The sequence below is a fragment of the Ambystoma mexicanum genome, chromosome 7p, assembly GCF_040938575.1.
Source record: "Ambystoma mexicanum isolate Mex_15411 chromosome 7p, UKY_AmexF1_1, whole genome shotgun sequence".
In the NCBI taxonomy this organism is placed as follows: Eukaryota; Metazoa; Chordata; class Amphibia; order Caudata; family Ambystomatidae; genus Ambystoma; species Ambystoma mexicanum.
In genome coordinates, this window is record NC_090939.1 from 821,169,381 (window position 1) to 821,193,247 (window position 23,867).

The 23,867-nt window shown below is 45.5% G+C and overlaps 1 protein-coding gene across 1 annotated transcript in view; it reads right to left on the reverse strand.

Moving 5' to 3' along the window:
• The window catches only part of LOC138526343 (interleukin-5 receptor subunit alpha-like), a 427,945-nt gene that overhangs the window by 52,069 nt on the left and 352,009 nt on the right, over positions 1-23,867 (reverse strand). The window contains exon 9 of the mRNA XM_069636979.1: positions 10,800-10,950. Coding sequence (XP_069493080.1) covers positions 10,800-10,950 — 151 coding nt within the window. The remainder of the gene's footprint in view (positions 1-10,799; positions 10,951-23,867) is intronic.

The following is a 23,867-nucleotide window of genomic DNA, read 5'->3' on the forward strand; positions in this document are numbered from 1 at the left end:
CCGACTCACATTATGGGATAGAGCTCATCATGGCCTACTAATAATTTTGACTGAATGCCAGGGATGGTGACGACTTTTGCAAGGTTAGCCGGGCTTAGATAAGGATAATGGCACATTACCATGCAGAGCATGGAATGACTAAGAACCAATGATTATATTTGTGTGCAATTTTGCAGTCATACTATTCGAAAAATAACCAACCCAAATTTAAGCTAACAGTTTGACTTGCTGTTCCCTGTTTTGTGTTTTTCGCTCCCTTCGCCAACCCGACTGTCCATCACTCTATCTGGTATGTAATGTACATGGTTCTGACATTTTGCAAAATCTTATTCTTGGTACAATAGTTACCTGTTATTTAATTTCTCTGTTATTATTTGTGTGTAATATCTTTCATTACATATTGGTGCACACTGTTTATTATTTTCATTCAATCCATTTGATGTGTCCCCCAAAACATTTTGTAATCCCCTGGTGTTACTGGGAAGTCAGGCGCCAGTAGATATTTACTGGTCCGGCGGAAACCCGCCGCCGTTATTACCGGCACAGTTACCGCCAAACCCCTAATGTGGCCCATTGTTTTTTCCTTGCACAGTCCACCATTCCCTATCAAACAACCTAAATCCACTAATAGCCTGATGTGTGTAATAAGAGATCAGTTGTATTGTGTATTGATCTTACACGATAACCATCTTAATACAGATCATTTTGACCATAAATATACTTTTGTATTATACATATGTTTGAAAGCCCAATAGTCAACACTTCATACATCATATAGTGTTAACAAATTTGTAATTTCCCCGTAACCTACTTAGGTTAATTACACCATATTGGAAGATACATCAGATACATCCACTAATGGCCGACACGTGTTTCGCCCATAGGCCGTTCTCAAGGCTACACTGCATCCCTAATCGAGTCCTATTCCTCCCTCTTGCTGTTACACTAATTGACACATACACCAACGCCTTTTCGCACCAATTCTACACACATTTCAAAAACATTGACTCTTAGAATAATCATATTTACATCAGACAAGTTTGTGCCAGGAGAGAGGAAAACAGAAAGGAGACGAACAAAAACACAAGAGAAAACATCCATTAGATTTCCTGAGTTTTGGACCCTTAAATCTACTGGCATGAAAGGTTTTGTAGTTACCTACATTACTGTCTATACAACATTGTGTTAATGTACTTCTCATGCACACCACCCTAGCGAGCTTCGTGAGACAACCGTAATTGCTTGATCTATGTTTATGGTTCATTCTACCCGTGCCATTCATATGCACATGTGTTGCATGCAGGAGTATTACACACTATACAGTATGCGGTAGTGCTCATGCTTTGTGGTCATTTCTTGGTTGAGAGTCCCATGATATATTGCCCTATGATCAAAGCATAATGTCTATTGTCATCATGACTCTTACCATAGTGTCATAGCAATATTTAACGTTAGTTGCTAATTTCTCCTCTTGTTCTCGAATCAGTTAACTTGTTATAGATAGAATGCTATTTACCACTTGTGTTGAGTGAGACGTCATCACCTCAAAACATACCTGTTTCCCCGAACATAACCCTGCCCTCTGCCACTGCTGTCACTTGTCTATCCTAATCTTCCCATCCTTTCTTGAAAACATTTTGTAACTTCCTTTTTTCAAATCCTACCTTTTTAATGTTTGACCCATGGAAGATGCCTCGAGAACATCTGGGTAGGGCCAGCACTAAATTAAACAATTCAAATGAATATCTCCAAGGGTGCTAAATTGAGAGAAGATGTGTGCATGAAACAGGGATTTCTCGCTATGAGTGCAAGAAGCACACTGTGCCAGCCCTGCCAGTCAATCTGCATTACTTTCCAAACTTCAAACATGCCATTTCTTAAGATGCACAATTTTGCATAATGGATCTCTGAGTAATCGTTTAATGTCATTGATTCATTCCATCACATCAATCGTTTTAAAAACTGGCTTCTGCATAACCACTATTAGGGCCCTTTATTACCCCCGTTTTTCTTTTTTGTCACTCCAACAAAGCTCAATTCCTGATTCATGTACATGTCAGACAGACTGTATGGGCGTTACAAGTTAATATTGCATCTAATGTTTCTGGCAGCACTTGAGACACTGCACTGGTGTAATGTTTAGATGGCCATTTGGATCTAAAACCTCAAGATCTTTGAAATGTTGTCTACCAACAGACGTATGAAAGCCGACATCTCGAGCATGCCACTGCTAGGGTCTGTGTTGAGCCGATCATCAGCCTGCCGTGGCTTCCTCCAACTCACGGTATTTGGCTCATCTGTCACTGGACTCTCAATGTCTGCTGCCGGCCACGTGACTATCATGTGACCTGTATAACCATCTGCACCTTTAGGGAGGTTATTGCCTACATCACTGGCATGCTTCTCCTGTGGCCATTGTTGAGCCCATCGTCAGCCCACTGCTAATTCTCTTGGCTCCACCCCCAATGAACCTTGAGTAGCTGCTGCAGGTGATGTGACTAGCACGTAACCTGCAAAACCATCTGCGCCTTCTGCACTGTCAGAACTTGCATCTCTGGCTTGCCACAGGTGGAGCCTATGCTGATCCGATCATCAGCACACCGCCGCTTCCTACACCTCGCAGCATTTGGTTCCGCCCCCCACTGTATTCTGACTGGTTCCCTTAGCTCACACTGCGCAAATGTTTTATGAGTTGGCTTGTACACAAGGTGTCCTCACCTGGGTGTCCTCATAAAGGGCAGATATATAAGGCAAATTGCCTTCCTGTTTGCTCTTGATTGTGGCTGTTTGGCCTGTCCACTGCCTCATGGAGCATTACAAGTCATCTTTTATCTGGTATGCGTCAATGTGAGCAGTGATTGAGAAAAACAGTTTTCCATTGCCTTTTCCATCTTATTGGGTCTACCGCTCGGTCTATGGAAATTCCAGTATGCTTGAATAAACATTAGAACATACATCAGTCCTAAAGGATAACAGGGAGAAATGCATAAAACATTTTATATCCTCCTGTGCTATTGCAATGCCTTTTTATTTTAATTTTGAACTTGAAACAGAATGTTCAATGTATCAAAATCTGCCTTCGTTTTGGACCAGTTGCTCTCATTGGATTTACTTTTCTTTGTATTACCGAAACATGGCTGGGCCAATATCAAGCACATAGTATAGACCCTCTTTCCCCTTGACACTTTCTTCTTGAATACTCCTACAATGTCTGGAACCAGTGGGGGAGTTGGTTTGTTATTCCACCCTCAACCAATAGGTTGATCTTGGAATTTCTCATCCCACTGTTCTTAAATCCCAATACTTTTAGTTTCTTTCTACTACCTTTTCCCCCTTAGCCTTTAAAAATATCTATTGTCCTCTTGACACATGGGTCCCTTTCTACGAGGATTTTGATTTTGTTGTATCTTTAGTATCTTTGCTTCATATTCCGTTTCTTGTGGCTTGGGATTTCAATATGAATGTCTCTCACCATGACTATATCAATAGTCCACTACTTCATACTCCTGTCATAGAACCTTTCCTTTCTTCCTTTTTTCTCCCACTCATGTCAAAGGAGGGATGTTAGATTGAATTTGTATCTTTGCTGAGCTGGACAATTTGATTACTCTGGGCCTCATTACGAGTTGGGTGGTATTCTGGAGGCAAGTCTATCAGAATACCGCCCAACAAAATAACTGCTACCACTACTTGGTCCGACAGAATTACAGCCAGATTACAAGTGGTGGTGGCAGAGTAATTCCCCATTTTGTTCAGAGTCCTTTGGACCCTATGGGGCTTTTTTGTCAGAATTACCGCTGGCGAAATTACGCATATTAACCGATTTTGACAATTTTTCAGCAGACAGTGGGATGATTTATCTCCAGCATGATGCTGGAGCTAAATCCCCCACTCCAAGGCCATGCCCGTAGTATGGTGGTTCAGAAAAATGTAATGAGCCCCTTTGTCTTCTATTATTGTTCCAGCTACTGACCATGTTTTGCTCTTTTCTACTTTGTCTGCGTCTGCTTTGAATGATCTGCAGCATCCTGGAAATAGGCTGAGCACTTCTTTTTCCATCGTAATTTATCGACTTCTATTCTTTTTTAAATCCTTTTTTTACAAACTTTATTTTTGTTTTCTTCTCAAGAGCTTCAGTAGTGAACATACATATGAGAAACGGTATACATCACATTCATTCTCTACCATCCCTTCGGTCTTCATCACAGTCTTATAACAGCTTGTGAGTTAACAGGTATAAGAGTTCCAACACCACTCCACCCAACCCCCTTCCGCCAATTTAATCTAGTTGCTGTCGGTTGAACAGGTACACTACAATTGGACTCCTTTGAGTTCAATGCCTGCAAGACCGCCCTCTCAGGGCTTGCTTCTTCACACAATGGAGACCCTACGAAGAAGCTTGGACATATAAAACATTTGTTCTCTGTCCTCCATGAATTTGTGGAGAGGCATCCATGTGTTCAGGTATTTCGGGGAAGAGCCATATGCCAGCGCTGATACCTTCTCCATCGCCATTACTCCCCATAGCCTCACCCACTACGAGGCCACGACCGGTTCCTGTTCGGTTTTCCACAAATGCGCTAGGTTAATTCTAGCCACACTCAACATATGAGTGATAAGAGTTGCTCTATTCCCTGTATTCACATAGCATCCCTCCACTGCTTTCCCCAGCAGAACCACCACTGGGTCAAAGGGAAATTGAACCCCCACCACTCCTTTCATATGACTCAAGATTTCCTTCCAGTATGTCTCTGCCACTGGGCATGCCCACTACATATGAATCAGATCCCCAACTTTCCCACAGCCCCTCCAACCTGTTGAGGGATAACTCGGATTGATAGAGTGCATTCGTTGTGGCGTCATGTACCACCTCAAACAGATTTTATATGCTGCCTCTTTGACGGAAACGCATTTGGAACATTTTGTGGCTCGGCGCCATATTTGACTCCATGTTTCCCCCGGTATTGGTTTCCCCACATCTACCTCCCATTTTGGCATGTATTGCAAGGTTTCCTCAGGGTCCACCCCACACAACAATCGATATATTCTGGACACTCCTCTCTCTGGCGCCCATTCTTTTACAGTGAGTTCCAGTGCTCTTGGATCCCGAGATGCACCCTCCCTTACATTTGTGTTTGTGATCCAATGTCTAACTTGAGTGCATCGGAAGCGCTTGCTTTCGGGAATTTGGAATTTCTCTCTACACTCTTAGAATGTCACGGGTGTCCCTTCAGTGTAAAAACCCATAGCCTCAGAGTTGCCCCCCCACCCCTAGTGTGTCCAGAATTTGGGTTGCATGCCTGGTGTGAAATCTGGGTTATGGACATTTTTGGGAGGATGGTTGCAAGCCTTTGAGCTGGGATTTTGGAGTAAATGTGTGTGTCCCCATTCAATAAGGAGATAGCTTATTAAGGAGGTAGCTCGCACAGTCAGGTGGATCTCTGTTGGGTTTTAACAGGAGACCCATGGTAGCTGGTACCATGCCCCCAGATGTCTGCCCTGTGTCTCTTATGTGATTGAAGAGTTTCGTTAAAGGCCCTACCAGGATGGTCTTGAATGTCTTGTAATATGTGTTCCATAATCCATCCAGGCCTGGGTATTTGTGCCCCTTCAAAGCGGTTATGACCTCCCCTACCTCCTCTTCCGATATCAACGCTTCCAACATCTGCCTGTCTGCTTCTGTATTTTGTGGCAATACCACTTGTCCCAGGAAATCTATTAGTGCCTCCCTCTCTAGGCTATCCCCCTTCAGGTTGTCTATGTATAATGAGTGCATGATTTCAGCAATCTCCTTTTCCCTCTCCTCAGTCCCGCCCCTGGTGTTTGAGCTGGTTGATATGATTGCAGACTTTCTGTTTCCTTAATTTGGCTGCTAGAAATCGGTTAGCTTTATCCCTTTTTATGTAGTTAGTTTAGTTCATAGGAGAAGTTGTGCAGATTCGTCTGCAAGGTTTGTCTCTGGGGAAGCCTTAGATTTTTTCAGTTCCTGCCAAGCCCTCTGTGACCCTTTATCTCTATAATATACCTCCGCAGTCGCCAGTTCGGTTTCCTGTTCCTGCCTCACCCTCTCCTTCCTTTTCAGGAAGTTTGCTATGTGAGCGATGAACTCCCCCGTACCACTGCTTTGCTAGCATCCCTGATTGTTCCCCAGTCAACCCCCTGCATGGTATTTTCTTTAAAATAATTTCTTAGGACCAATTCTATATCTGACCTAAGGTTTTGATCTTTTAGGAGTATTTCATTCAGGCACCATGGCCTTCGGGTCCGTGGGAGTGGTGCTATCAGCTCTATCTTAAGGGAGACTGGTGCATGATCCGATAAACAACGTACCACTATGTCCAACCCCCTAATCAGTGGGACCAATGTGTCCGAAACCAGCACCATATCAATCTGCGAGAAGCCCCTGTATGTGGCTGAGTAGTGGGTGTAAGCTCTGTCCAATGGGCGGAAAAACCACCTGGTTTCCAATAAATGAAATTCCGCGAGGAAACGGCCTAGGGCTTGTCTGTGTATGTTGTCGGTGGGAGTGGCTGGGAGGGTTTTATCCATGGCCGCATCCATTACGCAATTGAAATCACCTCCTATGAGGATCTGCCCCACCTCCACGATTTTGGACAGCATCCCTAGCAAAAAACGGTCTTGTTTTTCATTGGGGGCGTAAATCGCTACTAGTGTGACCAGTTGGCCCATCAGTTTCCCTCCAAGCACCATGTACCGGCCTTCCATTCCCTTTTTATGAATTGCTTCTCGAAGCATACACCTTTAGCAAACAGTATGCCCACTCCCTTCTTTTTAGCTCCACTTGCAGCGAAATATTGTTTGGGGAAGGCTCTATGTTGTAACCTATGTTCGTCCACCAGGAGCAGGTGTGTTTCTTGCAGCCACACAATTGAGGCCTGGAATTCGGAGATCCTTCTCATAATTGATTTCCTTTTTATTGGGGAGTTCAGCCCCTGGACATTCAGTGTTACAAATGTCAGATCAGCCATTGTTAGGCCTTGGTTGTATGCTTTTTACCCTGCTGCAGAGCCCATCAGTCCCCTTGATTAGTCCGCCCATGGTGTACCAGTTATCAACCGAAAAACCCTGTTCTTTTGCCCCCCAACTCCCCAACTTGTAATAACCCCACATCCTTCAACAATAACGTTCACCATGATGAAACCAAGGTGAGTCACCGGGTTTATATTACCCCCGGGAATTTGGGGTCCTGGTCCTCTTCCCCCCCACCCCCGACCCCCCTTTTGCCTTGTATGAGATCCTTGCCCTTCCTCTCCCTGTCTTGGCAACCACCACCATCAAGGATCTTCTCCAGTATGGCTTCACCCCCTTTCTTTCCTGCAGGTCACCCATTTACTCTCCGACATTAGTAGTGCCAGCATGTGGATCATAGTCGGCAGATTCCTCCTCATGTCTCTGCTACGCCGATGGGGTCTTCCATTTTGGTCTCCTTGATGCGACCTCTCGGGCGAGGCCGCGCCAGCTTCCATTGTTCCCTCTCGGGTCTGTCGACCTCTTCCATGCTGCCAGGTGGGATTCGTTCCCTGTCATTAGTTTCGGCTTCTCCATGGCCATCGGTATCGCACTTTCCTTGATCTCAGCCAGTCTGTGACTACCCTCAGGCAATTCCGCTTCATGAGTGTGGCTTGGGCCAGGTCTTGGTAAAGCTGGATTGGTGTTGAGCGAAAACATATTGGTTCTCTTTTCTGGGCTGCCCACATGATATCTTCCTTCAGTTGTAATAGGTGTATCCGAGTCAGCACATCCGGGGTCAAGTTCCTGTTGAGTTGTTACATGGTGTAGACTCTGTGTGTCGGATATTATTTCGCCTGGACCTATTTTCGGCATCCTCTTGTTTGTTTTGGACACGGTGCATTTGTTGTTCTAACTCCAGTATCCTCCTCGCCATTTCGTCTTGTTCCTGCCTTTGTTCAGCTCCTGTGGTTTCCACATCGTCGACCCTCTTCTCTACAACCAAGATGCCTTTGTTGAGGTCCGCGATGTACTTGGCTAGATCTGAAGCACTGTCCTTGATGTCTTTTTTAAAACTCTTTAGCATTGCCAGCAAGTCCGATCTCCGTATAGGTGGATCCTCTGGCACTCGTGGCTCCTTAAGAGGGGGGGGAGTGGATCTGCATGGTCGCCTGTTGTGAATTGCATTTGAGGGTTTCTGCAGTTTTCATCATGGCTTTAATATCACTGGATGCTGTGCTTTTCTGCTTTGCCGCCGGCCTAGTCATCATTCACTGTGTTGGAGGGCTTAGGGAGCCGCCAACCGGTGTTCCAGAGGCTTGTTTCACCTTTGTTATGACTGGTGGATCCGAAGATTGCCTTTCCCCGGGTCCGCTCTGTCCACAGCTTTATGCAGGACTGTTGCCAACTCCAACAGATGGAACACCCCTTTGTTGGCCCGCTGTGCGTTTATTTCTTTGTTTTAACGCTGCTCTCTTTGAGCACCTGTGTCCCAGGATCTGCTGCCCCCTTGCTGGATTGTGTTCAATGCTCAGCCTTTGTTGCACCCGGAACTGCCCTGCTATGACAGGGGTGGTGTTAGTTAGGCCACCTTACATGGGCCACTGTATGTGCCCTTGCTTGTCTTCTGCCCTCCAAAGCGCTTTCAGGTACTCAGGTGTGTGCCAGGGCATACTGTAGCGCTTCTTAAGTGCTTTGTATTTGCGTCTTCCATTTAGGGCCACGTGGAGTCAACCAGGCTTCCATATTTTGCTGCCAAGCAGGGCCATTTTCATGATTAGCGTGTTGTGGCTTATTTCAAACGCTTGACAGTCCCCTCTATGTTCGCCAGCATCCATGCGTTACAGCCACGCTCTCAGATCAGCTGCATGTGGCTTTGTCGCTCTGTCTGGGGCGTGGGACTTGGGGCTAGCTGCTGGCGGTCTGGGCTCCCATCCCCACCCAGTGAGTCATTCGCGGCACACCGACAGGAGCTTTATTCAGCCCCGGACTCGCCCTCTCACTTCTCCACACTTCTGAGTGCTGTTTTGTGTTTCCTACCTGCCACCCCCAGCACCTCTTTACCGCTCGGGAGAGGCTCCCCCATGCTGTCCTCACTCCTTTTCCCGTTAACTCTGAAAGGCAGGCATCCCACGGGCGGATGATGGTGGACAGTTCACCGCTGAGTTCTGTCTTTATTTTCCCCCTTTGGCGCTGGGTCAATTCACAGGCTTCCCAGCTCCCTCCGTCATCTGGTGCCGGCTCCTGCTCTTTCTTGTGCCCCAGCAGCCATCTTAGCGGGGGTCCGCTTCCTCCGGGGGGATTCCGCTCACAACTTCATCGGGAGAGCTCCTTGGCACCTCAGACTGACACTGTCTAATCCTGGGGCATTCTGACGCACATTACATTTTTCATTCGGGCTGCCCGACGTGATTGCAGGGGGGATATGGGCCCCGAGGTGGGGAAGAGACTCTGAGCTTACCGAGAAGGCATCTGCAAGTGTCCTCGGCTGAACACGCCCCCGCCTTCTATTGTTTCTACCATTTCTTCTTTTACCATACTTATTCTAACTTGAATTCTGTTGCTGAAAACCTTAACTTGGGTTTTCTATCTTCTGTGGACTATTTACGTCCATACTCCCTTTTGTTCTTAGTAGCTCAGAGAGAGGCCAAAACACACTCTGTAGACTACATTTCCTACAATAAAGCCCAATAAAGTGGTTAACTGTAGTATTGACTTTGAAAAAAAAGTGCTTTTAATCGATAAATGTAGAGAAGCAAATTGAGGAAATCTCTAAGAATGATTGCTAATAGTTGGATCTGAGATCATTTTTGCCTTGTTTCCTGTGTTATTGTGTTGTGTTTGTAATTGTAATTGAAGCAATATCTCAAAGAACCTGTATATATAGCACAATAATTAAACACCACATACATTGTTACTGTTCTGAGATGATTTTAGCTCTATAAGTGTCTTTACAAGTGTTATAAGATTAGGACGATGGGTGCATATTCACAAATGAATTTGAACAAATGTCGTGAAGAGATCTTTTTTTAAACTAACATTATGCATATAATTTTGGTTCTGCATGACATAGAGTTAATGTTAGCAAAATAATGTGTCTATCCGAACTGATCCTGATCATTTGTTTTTTGATTACTTTTGAATATAGTCATGCTCTTGCTCCTGACACGCTGCCATTAGCTTCTATGTATCAACTGACCAGTCTTCTTCATTCCTCTTCCCATTTCTGATGTATCCGTGTCCGCCTTGTGTTTCCACTGTTATTTGCACTTTTCAGCCTTTTGTTCCAATACATTGGATTGCCCTTCCTCAGGACATCAATGATGCCCTACTTTGATTTTGTTCAAGACACCTCCAAAACAGCATCTGCTCAATGCTATATTTTTCTCATGATTTGAAAGTTTTGTTTGAATCATCTTTTGAAATCCAATCCTGCTCTCTTTATTTGAATGTTACCTTCACTATTGCAAACTATTGTACTGATTATTGCTTGTTGTGTTCAGCCCTTTAGGTAAAAGCACTATATAGCAAACTGTAAATAAAAACAATCATAAAGTAGTTGAAAAACATCCCCCATTCCACAAGGTTACATTTAAAGCAGAGTAGCCCACTGAATTGAATATCGATGTCTAGCATTTGTTCCTCTCTTTGATTTAATTAACCCTATGCTTACAATATTGTTTTGAGTGAACGTGTCATGATTTATGACTGTCAATGTCAATCACTGGCAAGTTATGACACTAAACACTAAACATCTTTTGTGCATATGTATCTTGTGAGGTAAAGTACAATAACGATGACATGGAAAGGAGTAACACGCATAGGCTTACCAAATTCCTTTGATACGCTCCATTCGCCCCAATTTTCAGAGTTACCACAGCTGTCGCCTTTTGCCCTCATTTTCAAGATGTATTTTTCTCCTGCTTTGAAAGTCTCGATTGGAAGCGTAAAAGATTCCAAATGACTCATTGGGCTATATACCTACGAAATTAAAACCAAAACATATCATTTGGTAACTTTTTGTTACTGCTTTAAGAATGTAAGAACAAAATGTATTTAAATTTCACAAAGGCAATACGTCAAAACGAAAGAACTTTTTTAATTGCATCTAGAAACGACTAAGGGTGATTACACATTGATATAATCAGTCAATTATCATGTAGCTTCTTTCCTTACAAATAATACAGCATTAGCCATAAGAGGACTTCTATTCGAAGTTCCTGGAGCATAAGAAAAAGTGCCAAAGACAGGTGTCAAGGTGTTATGCCAGTCTTAACACCGTGTTTAAGCTCCAGTGGGCTGGGGGGCGGGGGGGGCAAGGGGTCTTTCTGCTATTGTGAGGTAGAGTGGGGCAACAAACTGGAGTATTGTTTCTAACTCCAGTTCCTGCTCCACGTTTTTATGCTTTCCTAAACCCAATCGATTCCTATTTTTGTGGTCGGCTGTAAATCCAATTTTAACCGTGATTTTCTAAAGTTAAATGATAGGACACAATAAATGACCACAGTCATCTTTGAAGTAGTGAGAACTAACTCGGAAATTAGCCAAGAGTTCAGCAGTCTAAACATGGCCAAATTCAAAAGGGGGTTGTGGACTGAGAGTTGGAGGAAGTGGATTGAGGAGGGAGCCGTCGATTTTACTTTGAGCATAAGCTCATAGCAACACTTAATCTGCATTGGCAAAGAACATTTGAGTCAATAAATCACATTATTTATTTATTTTTAGCATTTATAAAGCGCGCTAGGCCCAAGGGCATCAAGGCACATAGATACAGGCAGCAGGTCAGAATTAACCCGTACAAGAAATCCGTAAAGCTTGAGGATATTGGTTAGGGCTGCGGAATGAGGGTCAAGATGACGAGTTTTCAGAGAAAAGCAAGGTTTTCAGCTGCAGTGTCTTTGGTAGTACAGAGACAGGTTCTGCATTTCTAGTTTAGTTGTAAACTACTAGCAAAGATTCTGCAGGGAAGCAGTCTGCCTTTTTATGCTGCAATGACCAACTGCAATAGTTGGCATATCAGAAAAAGGGAGCTGCGGGTGGGGAAATCAGTTTTTGTTTTATAACTTTATTTAACAATTGGCAAGGTGTAAAATCAGTAACATACAATTGCAGAAGATGTGATAATACAATTCAGAACCAAGTACAGTTGATAATCAAGAAATAACATAAGAAACATAGTTAAGAGAAGAGCATATTGCAAAACAAAGAATTGGAATGTGCAAAGATCAATGCTAGGAAACAGCTCATGAGAGGTTGTTAGCATTCTTCATATATATGGAATCCCTCCCAGATGTCTTTGGGGCATTGGGTAACAGTCGTTAGGGTGATATAGAACTCCTAACGATCATTTACCCTTGTAAATTCTTGTGGCCAATCTGATTGTGACAGGCGTTTACAAGATTTCAAATGTTTCAGTATACATTTCTTGCCAACTAGGCAGGCTAGATTGAAGAATGTATGGTTGAAAACGGTAGTTTTGCCGATATCACCCAATAAATATTTTAGTTGAGCTACTGTGGGCGGCATATCAGCAGAGGCGTAGCCAGCGTTTTCTAACAAATGGTGCCTGGAGCTGTTTTAGTTTGGCCAACCACAGTGATATTAACATCTGTAAATGGCCACAGAGCACTTCTGAGTGGACATTTACAGATTTTGGGTGGCCTTTACCCACTCAGGCCCTACCCTGTCTACGTCTCTGTATATCATTGATTTCTGTCAATACAGTAGCTGTTGCAGACCAAAAGGAGATCATTTGGGGCAACCAAAACATATGCATGAAGTTGGTCGGTGATCCATGACATTTAAGACATTCACTACTTACCTTTGAGGAGAACCGTGCAATTCTGCCTTATGTACATTTAGTCTGTAAGGATGTAAAATGGTATATAGTGAAACCTGTCATCTAGGGAGACATCCTTGGTTAACAGGCAACATATCCTCCAACACTGGTTAGATATCTGGAAACCAAGGTCGCACTCCCACATAGAGCGGCTATGACTCATGTCCTTGAGGTTTTGTTGTACCTGGTTGTACAAGTATTAGCCTAATCTAGGTTGTCTTGAACTTTGAAAAATGACATCTATACATTGATGGGATTAAAATTCATGGGGCAAAGTTAGCCATTTATGCATGAATGCCACCCTCATGCGATAATGCTGCAGGAGTAATATGGGATCAGTACCAAGTTTATGAGTAAAGTCTTACAATGATACGAACATGCCATCAGGATACATACCAAACAATAAAATAGAACTGTCTTTGTCCCGTTTAGCCCGAATAGCCTTGGTAACTGTCAGAGCTATATCTGGGAAGTCCCACATAGCTATGTCGTGGTCATAAGGTGTCGATATTGCCAAGCATCGAAACAGTCTGGCACAGGAATTAACAGTTGCCCTGACCGGATGGAAAGTGCACATATTGTCATATTTGCCATGTATAACCATCTGACTTTTGTCTGGACCGTGATGCATTTCTTCAGGTCCTGTTTCCTCTTTCCTCTGTTTTTTCTTGGAGACTTTGATCTCCACCCATCTACCACTCACTCTCTGTTCCTTGCATTAATGGACTCCTATAATCTCCTCCAATAGCCATCTCCCCCTTCTTCAGGCACCTCTCTTGATCTAGTCATCATCCTCATGTTTATTTCGGAAGTGTACAAAACTTTCCATAAAAACAGTACAAGAAAAACAAGATAAAATACATAATACAGATGCCAAAAAATAAGGCACATTAACAAAAAAAGATATATCAGTCATCATATCATAAAATCCATAACAACCATACAAAAACCACATTTCATTGCATATCCCTGATGAAGTGCTTTCTAATATAAAGCGCTGTTTTTTAGTAGGATAGAAGAGTACATCCAACACGTGGAGAGTCACCTCATAATGAAAACGTCAGAGCAGGTCAATATTGCATAAAACCTAGTTCAGGCAACAAGGGGCGTATTAAAGCACCTCCCACTCTCTCATAAACAAATGGGTGAGGACCGATTTCCAAACTCCCCACCACCACCCGTAATAAAACACAATCAAACCTTGCCCTAGTTATGATGACTCGCTCTACCAGTGACTCGACACACAATAAGTACTTCTGAATGCAGACGGACATGATGGTCATTAGTCCTCTATTCTTAGGTTTCAAGAGCTCCAGGCGCTCTCTCATGGCCCCTACATGAGTTCCATTCTTTGGGCCTCATCAGGAGTTGGGCTGTATGCTGTAATACAGCCCGACTGTAATAGCCCTAGTACCGATTGGTCCAGTGGTATTACCGCCGGATCACGGGTTGGGTGTTAACGGTAAATCCCCATTCCCCATTGGGTCCATTGTATTCAATGGGACATTTTCAGCGCTAATTATGCAGGCTAATACAGCCGGCGGTAATTTAGCTGAAAACAGGGGATTTTCACCTCCAGAGAAAGGCTGGAAGTAAAACAGCCCATTTATCGCCCAATACCGCTACCACCGCATTTAAGGGCTACAGCCCAACTCGTGATGAGGCCCTTTGTTTCTTAGTATGGCTCAACCACGGGGCCCTGCCACCAATGTCTCTGGCGATCATGAAGTTAATCAGCTTGTGGGTAAGGACTGCTTTTTCATTGGCTCATAATCTGAGCCCATGAAAAACGGGCTGCAATGAGATCAAATCCCCAATTTGTATTTGTATTTGTATTTTATTTATTTGTATAGCGCACCAGGCCCAGGGGCAACCAGGCACATCACATAGTTACAACATAAGAAAAACAGACAGAACCATAATTACAATTTACAAGTATAATACAGAATTCACAGGTATAATAGCAATGAGAGGACCAGCAGATTATATATACATGTACAAATTAAGCAGAGAACCCAGAGCTAAATGTCCTGGGCGGCCAGCCAGGTTTTCGTAAGGTGTTTGAATCTCAGGAATGAGGGATCTGCTCTAAGCTCATTAGGAAGCGTGTTCCAGAGTTTAGCTGCCAAGATAGGGAAGCTAATTCCACCTAATCTTTGGAGATTGAAACGTGAAACCTCAAGGCAGTTTAAATGAGCCATTCTGCGGGGTCTAATGGAGTTGTGGAGGGCAAATCGGTTGGCCAGGTAGCAGGGAGCTTGGTTATGAAGGCATTTGTGGGTAAGAGCCAGGGTTTTCAGGGAGATACGGTGTGGCACTGAGAGCCAGCGAATATTGCTTCTGGTGTCGGATATGTGTTGGCGCCTGGGAATGTTGAGGGCAGCTCTAATCGCATTGTTTTGGACAATTTGCAACTTGTTTAGGTTGCAGCAATTGGTGCCTAGGTACAGTGCATTGCAGTAATCAATCTTGGATAATACAAGAGTTCTAGCCAGTGTGACACAATTGGTTGCGGAGAGGAAAGGGCGACAGGCTGTGATAAGCTTGCAGGTATATGCCGCTGCGGAAGAGACTGAGTTAGTTTGTCTGGTCAGGGATAGGGTCGAGTCAATGTAGATCCCTAGGGTTTTTGTGTCCTTGGCGGTTGGGATAATATTCCCATCGATGATGAAGTACTTGAATGCAGGGTCGAGTTTGGTAAGTTTTTGTGGTGAACCAAGAATAAGGAGCTCAGTCTTTTCATCATTAAGACAGAGTCCGTGTTGAGCCATCCACACCTGGATGACCTGGTAGATGACATTGATAGCGAGGGAGTCAGCCGTGTAGTCACCTGAGATAGGGATTAGTGTCTGGGTGTCGTCGGCGTAGTTGGTGTAAGTGACACCCAGATAGTCCAAGATATTGAAGAGCGGTTTGGTGAACACGTTATACAACTTGGGTGAAACACAAGATCCTTGTGGCACGCCACCGGAGACAGGTGCAGGTGGGGCGGCTGCTAGTGGAGAGAACACACGCATAGATCTATTGTCTAAAAAGGAGCTAATCCAGGTTGTAGCTTTATCGGAGAAGTGTGCAGCTGATTTAAGGTGGTGGCAGAGGATTTCATGATTGACGAGATCAAAGGCCGCTGAAGGGTCCAAGAGGAGTAAGAGAGCAAGTTTGCCTTTGTCTTTTAGATCTTCAATCTGTGTTTTTAAATCTATGAGGGCAGTTTCAGTGCCGTGACCTGGCCGGAACCCAGATTGCCTAAGTCCCAAGAGTTTGTTAGATTCAAGGTAATCTTGAATTTGTAGATATGCTGCACGGTCGAGGATTTTTCGCAAAAACGGGGCCGTGGTGATTGGCCTGTAGTTTGTGGGTATACTAGCGTCCAGGGTAGGTTTTTTCAATAGGGGGATGACCCACGCGTCCTTTAGATTGTCAGGTACGATCCCAGAGCTAAAGGAAGAGTTGATGAGCGTAGTAATGAATGGCGCTAGGTCGTGAGCTGCTTCCTTGATTATAGGTGCCGGGCAGAGGCCGCCTTGGCAATTGGTCGGCTTAAGGCTGGTGATGATCTTTTCCACTTCGGAAATGGAGAGTGGAGAGAAGCTAAAAGGAGTCGGAGAGTCTGGGATGGGGTGGTTTAGGGTGTGGATAGGGTTGGGTTGTGGGTTGAATTGTAGGCTTGATTGTTATTGATTTTAATTTGGAGGGTGGCAATCTTGCCGAGGAGAGCCTCTTGGCTTTTGGTACACCAAGTGCTATCTTTGATGCAAGTGTTTGGTGCAGTGACAGGGGTTTCAAGTTCTTTTAGGATTCTAAACAATTCTTTGGTGTTGGATTTGGCTTGTTCGATACGTTTATTGTAAGTGTCTTTTTTAGCCTGGAATATGGCTTCCTTGTAGTTAAGGGTGGCCAGGAGGAGGCACGATTTGTTGGCTGCGGACTGGTTGCTTTTCCAATGAGATTCCGCAATTCGTTTTTCTTTGCGCAGGGTTCTGAGCTGGGGTGTGAACCAAGAGTTCAGGTGGGCTCGAGGTTTGGGTCTTCTCAATTTGGATGGGGCGATGATATTCAAGGCTTTTTGCATAGCGAGGTTAAAGGTGTCAACCATAGCCGTGGGGTCGGAGCATGAGCGAACCTGGTCATTGAGAGCCGTGAGGAGGGGGAGGAGTCTGTCGCAAGTGATGTCACGTTTATTGCGGGTGGCAGTAGCCGGTGCAATGGTAGGAGAGAGGCTGGCAGGTATGGACTGAATGTTAAATGTAATTAAGTTGTGGTTGGTCCATGCATACTGTTGGTTAGAGATGATATGGATAGAACAATTGTGGGAGGCTAGCCAGTCGAGGGTTCTGCCCTTAACGTGGGTAGATAGGTTGATAAGCTGTATGAATCCTGAATTCATAAGCATATTATCAATAGTCATGGCAGCAGTGTCATTGGGATCAGTGAGGCCCAGGTTATCGAGGCTTGGGATTTGGTTTTGGTGTTATGAGTGATGATGTTGGAGAGGTCCTCAGCGAAGGTGGATGGCGGCCCAGGTGGCCGGTAAAGTAGTTGGAAGGTGATAGAGTGGTTAGGAGTTCGGCTAATTTGGCTGTCAGTGCTTCCATAGAGGAAAAGTGATGCACAGAGGAGAGGTGGAAGTTTAGAGCATTTTTATGGATGATGGCAATGCCACCACCTTTGGACCCGTTAGAGTTACAATCATGTCTGATAATGTTGTAACCTGGAGGGTTGGCAAGGGAGAGTAGTGGGCCAGAGGCTGCGTGAAGCCAAGTTTCGGTGATAGCCATAAAGTCGAGGTCGAAGGTAAGAATAAGGCCACTTCTAGAGCGTGAGCCGTGAGTGATCTGACATTGATTAATGCACCCACGTTTACAGCCCAATTCTAAATGTAACCCAAAATTCGGAGCAGAGGATGACAAACCCAGGATACTTTTAAAGAAATTATTCTCTACTACTTGGATGGAATTAACATTAGAATAACCCCACAAATCCATCCCAAATCTGGCAACGGAAGCCGTTTTGCCATTATACACTTTTAACAGGCCAAATGGTTTAGCTCTAAACATACCCATTGCCCGTTTACATGCTGCTAGTGCCCAAAAAAATGGCTGTCTCAACAATACATGCTTACGCTGCCCACCTTTCATACTGCTAGTTCCCAAATCAAACCCTGCAGTCTGTCGTAAAATATGCCCACGCTGTCCCCAGTCCTGCATCATGTCACTTGCAGTGCCCACAATCTGAACCTTTGGCCGAGACACGCACACACATGTAGACAATTACACATTCATAAAAAGCACACATACACACATTATTTAAACCTACCTTTTTTCTTTGTTATGGGTCCCTGCTAACTACACAGTTAGAAACGTTTACATGAGTAATTGAGATAGCTCTGTTAAGGTGCCTTTTGTCCTGCTTATGGTGGCCCTGAAGGTGAGCAGGCAGGTATCTTCAACAAAGGTTCGAAATGGGGATGGGGATGGGGGTGGCTGCGTCCATTCAGTTCATCTGTTGCCCATTGGCAGGGCCTTTCAATAAACAAAGAAGTGTGAAAGCTCTGCCTCCCAGCATGGCAGAAAATGGTGGCCGGGCTCAGTCGCAGAGCCCTCCAGACGAGGCAGCAGGTGTGAAAAATGTCCCGGTCCGCTCTAAATTGTCCCGAGTTTTGCTTTCTGTGAGGGGGCAGCAGCTTGCCACCCCTGCCCCCGCGGTGGATACTCTACTGCGCCAAGGAAAGTGTTCATATTTAAAGAATACCAGCTCAGGAGGCGTTTCGAAATCTGTGGATTATAGCTATGAATAATACTCTAAGAGATGAGTTGTAATCTGTGATGAATACGACTACGGTCGGTTTGCATTAATCCTTTGTCGCCAGTTATCTGAAGGGATCTGGGGAAATTGTAATGCATGGCATTTCAGTCTGTATGTAATTGCATGAGGGAAAAAAGCTCTGTGTAAATGTGGGAATCTACACTCTCTGCTATATCAACGTATCTTTATGGCTGTTAGAATATGTTGCCTAAATATGTATGATATGATTTGATAGATTATTTATAACGTGCTTAATACCCATAGGTTTCTAAGTACGAGCGGGGATCAAACCTGCGTTGCTCTGTGTCGTCATGCTTCCAAGGCGAGCACGTTGCCCCCCGAGCTATCCTCCCAACACAATACATTCTGTTCAATGGATGGCTTACCGTCTGACTCCTCTGCCATACCTCATTCTGTAGTGGTTACTTTAGAATGTGCTGCAGCGTAAAAGAAAGCGTGAAATAGTTTTACGCTTTCCTTTTTTGCTGCAACCCACTTTCATGCTCACACAATGCAGAGGAAATGCACCGAGCAGAGATAACATTTCCGCCGTGCTTTCTTCCTCCATCTTGAGTCAGTACTTCTTTTTAAACCTACATGAGATTTTCTTGCATGTATAAAACGAATGGATTCCAATGGAATACGACTCGCATTAGCACTTGCTATTGAGCAGGTGGGTTCTGTTGCAAACCATCATATAGCGCCACATGCAAAGCAGATTTGCATTCAGCGTTTTACATCCCTCAATCAAAACGGAGAGTAAAAGGGATGAGTAAAAGTGATTTCATCTTGTTTTGCTGTTCAGTTTTACTCTCCGCTGTGAGAGTGATGAAAATTGCATGCGGAGCTCTCACAGCACGTAGTTGCATGCAAGTGCCGTATTTTACAAAATAAGACCCTTTGCATGTTTCCCAAATGTGGATTATTACATGGTTAAAAATGAATAAAACTCAGCTTTATAATAATTCGTAAAAGCTTCAAATCCATGTTTAATAGCTAAAGCGCATAAATCTGCTAATGAAAGATGCAACTAAGACGGTCGTGGCCTAAAAACCCTGTCAAAGAAATTCTTTTTAGTCCTTGCTGAATCGTATTAGTCATGCAACACATTTTAGTAGACACTAGATGGCAGCATTGTTTCAATTAAATTGAAGAGTTAATTTGTATTGCAGAGAGTTAGTGTGCAACCAATACATCAAATAAGACTAGACCTTGCTTGCACAAGTGAATTACTGAAACTTTTCAAAAGACCACATGGCGTAGCAAGAGAGTGCAGTCCCAAAACGTGCACAGCACTATTAGGCTGAATCAATAATAAAACAAGATTGAACGTATAATCAATCAACTCCCCACAGACAAGTGTTGCTATATTTGATTTTTGGCAAAGCGCAAGCGCAGAGTGCAAGTCTGTAAGACTAGATTACAAGCAGTGTAAACGTAAACATACACAGTGGAAGGGTACTTCAACCTGAACAGGCAGCCTAGTTATGTGTCACGGGTTGTACTATCCTACAAACGTAAAATAAACACTGGCGGAAGTGTACAGTCAGTGCTCAAACATCACTTTTCCTCATAATGAGTGCTGTGTGTTTTCCTTGCAGGGGTCAAAGTGTACCACAAAGTAGTGGAATGATGCTCTCCACTGCCCTGCACCTCGTATCTAGTCCCTCCTCACCAATACCCCGCCCCCCATCCCCATGCCCACAACAGCAATGCAAACCTCATAGCTGGGTCCTCCCCCCCCCCCCCCACCATACACCCTCACAACAGTTTTGAGGCTGCATTGGATCCCAGGGGACCGCAATATTACAGAGTTTGGAATATCTCTTCATGTCTCTCTCTATCCCCCCGAATCCACAGGAACAACACTTTTGGCTTTGCTTTCATTGGCCGCGCCACTGCTTTAGAGGTATTCCCAGACGATAAACATGCCTATCGGCTGCTGATGTCACTGGCAGCAAGAGTTCTCACTTCCTCCCATTTCATGCAGATCTCCCTAGAGTAATCTCGCACTGCATTTGACTCTGTCTCGTAATTCCACAGCCCCCTGTCATATTATCATAGCTCCTTGGGCACCCGGGTCTCCCCTCTGTGAAGAAATGCCTAGAAGCAGACCTGGGTCCAGGGCTCAGGGCACTTCCGGTCTGCACACAACACAAGAGCAAAGCTATGCAGCATCCATTTTTACTTTCTTTCCTCTAAGCAAACCTACTCCCCTTTCCAGAGTGCCTACATATCATGCAAATTGCTTGGGAGAGTAGCTCATGGGCAACATGAGCATCACCGGTTCAATCCCTGGGTCCGCACTTAGAAACCTCTGGGCATTAAGCACGTTATAAATAACCTATCATATCATATCAGTGGTACTTGGTATACATCCCAATAAAAGTACAACACAAAGCTATTGACCCTAACTGTTGCTGTAGGCTTTGCATACAGTAGCTGAACCCGTGTAAGAAGCAGCTGCCCAAGGCGTATTTTACACATCAGATTCCAAAAATAGGACCATTCGACAAACCTGAAGGCCTTTCCTAAGTCCACCGACTGCATCGCCAAAGGCTTCTGGATTTGATTGGCCAATACTATACCATTACAATACTTTGCAGTTTGAGCCTGGTGGTACACCTCCCTGGCACGAATCGTTGATCACCAGCAGACAGTTGACCGCAAAGCACATCAATACTTTTGTTTCTGAGTTAATAAGAGATAATGCTTTGTTTGAGACAAGGATTGTTGGGTCTTTATCCTTTTTGGGAATTGATACTCTGGTGGCATTCCTGAGATCAGGTGCAAGCTCCCCCTTATCTGCACTGGATACCAAGATATGCAACAGGAGAACACTGCATTTTTCACCCAAAGGTTTCTGGAGTTCAGCCAGTAGGGCGCTTGGCTCTGGGGTCTTTCCGACCAGAGGTTGACTATCACCTGATCTGTTTCCACTAGGAAGATATACTCATCCAAACCTCCACTTGCTGAGTGGCAAGGACGCGAACAGAACATAGCTAAAGAAATGATCAAATGTACTGTCAACATTGCTCTGGTATGAGCCCTGGTAGTAAGAGGTGAACACCATCACTATTTCCGTGCCCCCCATGTGCATCGCCTCCAAGCAGTCTACTACCTCCCACATGTGCACAGCACTCTTTGTGTATGCCTGGAAACCCAGGCTAGGAGTTTCACACAGAGGTTTTTATCCTCATGCCCCCTGCATGTAGACTATCCCCTTTTTCACCTCGCATGAGTGTCCTAGAATGTACTAACTGAAGGTACATAGAGGAGTCCGGGGCATAAGTAGCTGGCTGTGTTTTTGTTCACCCCGAGCAAGAAGAAATTCAGGGGGTGATTCATAGAATTTCCCACGCAAGTGGCACACGTGGCTGGCGCACAGTGTGCGCGTGCGAATGTCTGCGCCAGCCACGTGCGCTAAAATCGATTTCCGGGCACAGCGTATTCATGGATTTTAGCCCCCAAAACCAGCCGTGGCGCAGAGTGGCGCAGCGACCCTGCAGCAGCGCCAGTTACGCCCCCAAGAACGCCCTCGCGTAAGGAAAAGCCATCAAAATCCCCAATCCAGCGCAAAGGGCTGCTCTAACCCTGGACCAGTTTACAGGGCTGCCAAACAGCAAACGCCAAGCAGGGAACGTGTATTACTGGGGTTTGCGTGAAGTTTCACACGCGAAAGGGCCTGTGCGAGTGGGGTACGTGCATAACTGGGGTTCGCGTGAAGTTTCACACGCGATTGGAGCAGGGTACGTGTATTACGGGGTTCGCGGGAAGTTTCACACGTGAAAGGGCCTGTGCGAGTGGGGTACATGTATAACTGGGGTTTGCGGGAAGTTTCACACGCGATTGGAGCAGGGTACATGTATTACAGGGGTTCGCGGGAGGTCTCACACGTGATTGGATCCGTGTACGTGTATTTCGAGGGGTGCGCGGGAAGTTTCACACGCGAAAGGGCCTGTGCGAGTGGGGTATGTGTATAACTGGGGTTCGCGGGAAGTTTCACACGCGACAGGCCCTGTGCGAGCGGGGTACGTGTATTACTGGGGTTCGTGGGAAGATTCACAGGCGATTGGAGCAGGGTACGTGTATTATGGGGTTCGTGGGAAGTTTCACACGCGAAAGGGCCTGTGTGAGTGGGGTACGTGTATAACTGGGGTTCGTTGGAAGTCTCACATGCAATTTCAGCAGGGTACGTGTATTACGGGGGTGCGCGGGAAGTTTCACACATGAAAGGGCCTGTGCGAGTGGGGTACGTGTATTCCTGGGGTTTGTGTGAAGTTTTACATGCGAAAGGGCCCTGTGCGAGTGGGGTACATGTATTCCTGGGGCTTGCATGATGTTTTACAAGCGAAAAGGCAACGCCCGTGCGCGATACGTCACAGATGCGCTTACGCGCTAAGGGCCTTTGGTCCAATGAAATCGCGTATGTGTGCTGACCCGCTTACGCGCTAAGGGCCTTTCCTCGAATTACACGCTGACGTGCAATTTTTTCACGTGCCAAATCACTCCGTATCAAGCTGGCCACGCATACACACACGGAAGACCACGCTCCTGCCCTGAAGGACATTTTCCTGCCCCCAGAGCCCTGAGCACGCTCCCACCTACCATCTGCTGCTGCCTGACTGTCTGCTGCCCACGTGCCCTGCTATTTGGTGCCTGCACATCAGCCATCTGCAGGGGACCAGTTGCTGTGTCCCCCCCTGCTGGAACAGAAGACTCCCGACTGGGATACCATCGCTCCACAGCCCAGCCCCAGGGCCCAGTTTCCCGCCCACTCCTGCCTCTGGGGTTGCCATGTCGGGCACATCCCCATCTGGCACAATTGGCAACCCCCAGCCAGAGAGGCAGAGGGCCACCAGCTTCACTGCCACCGCAGTTGGTGTTCTGGTGGAGCATGTCCTGGGGCATTATGATGCCCTCTTCGGAACATCACGTGCCAACAAGGAAGGATGGGAGAGGATCTGGGACGACGTAGTGGTTGCCATCAACGCAGAGGGGGTGGCAACCCGGGACATCAAGCATGTCAAGAAGCGCTGGGAGGACTTCAGGTCCAGGACCCTCCACAAGGCCCGGCGCCTCGCGGAGGGGGGCCGGGCACGCATGAGTAACATCCAGATGAGGGTCCTGGAACGCGTAGGCCGAGCGCTCCACGCCCAGATCCTTCGGAGGCAGACACGTCTGGAGTTGAGCGGTAAGTGGCCAAGCATTGCTGTGTGAGACAGGGCAAGTTGCAGTGTGCTGGTAGTCTGAT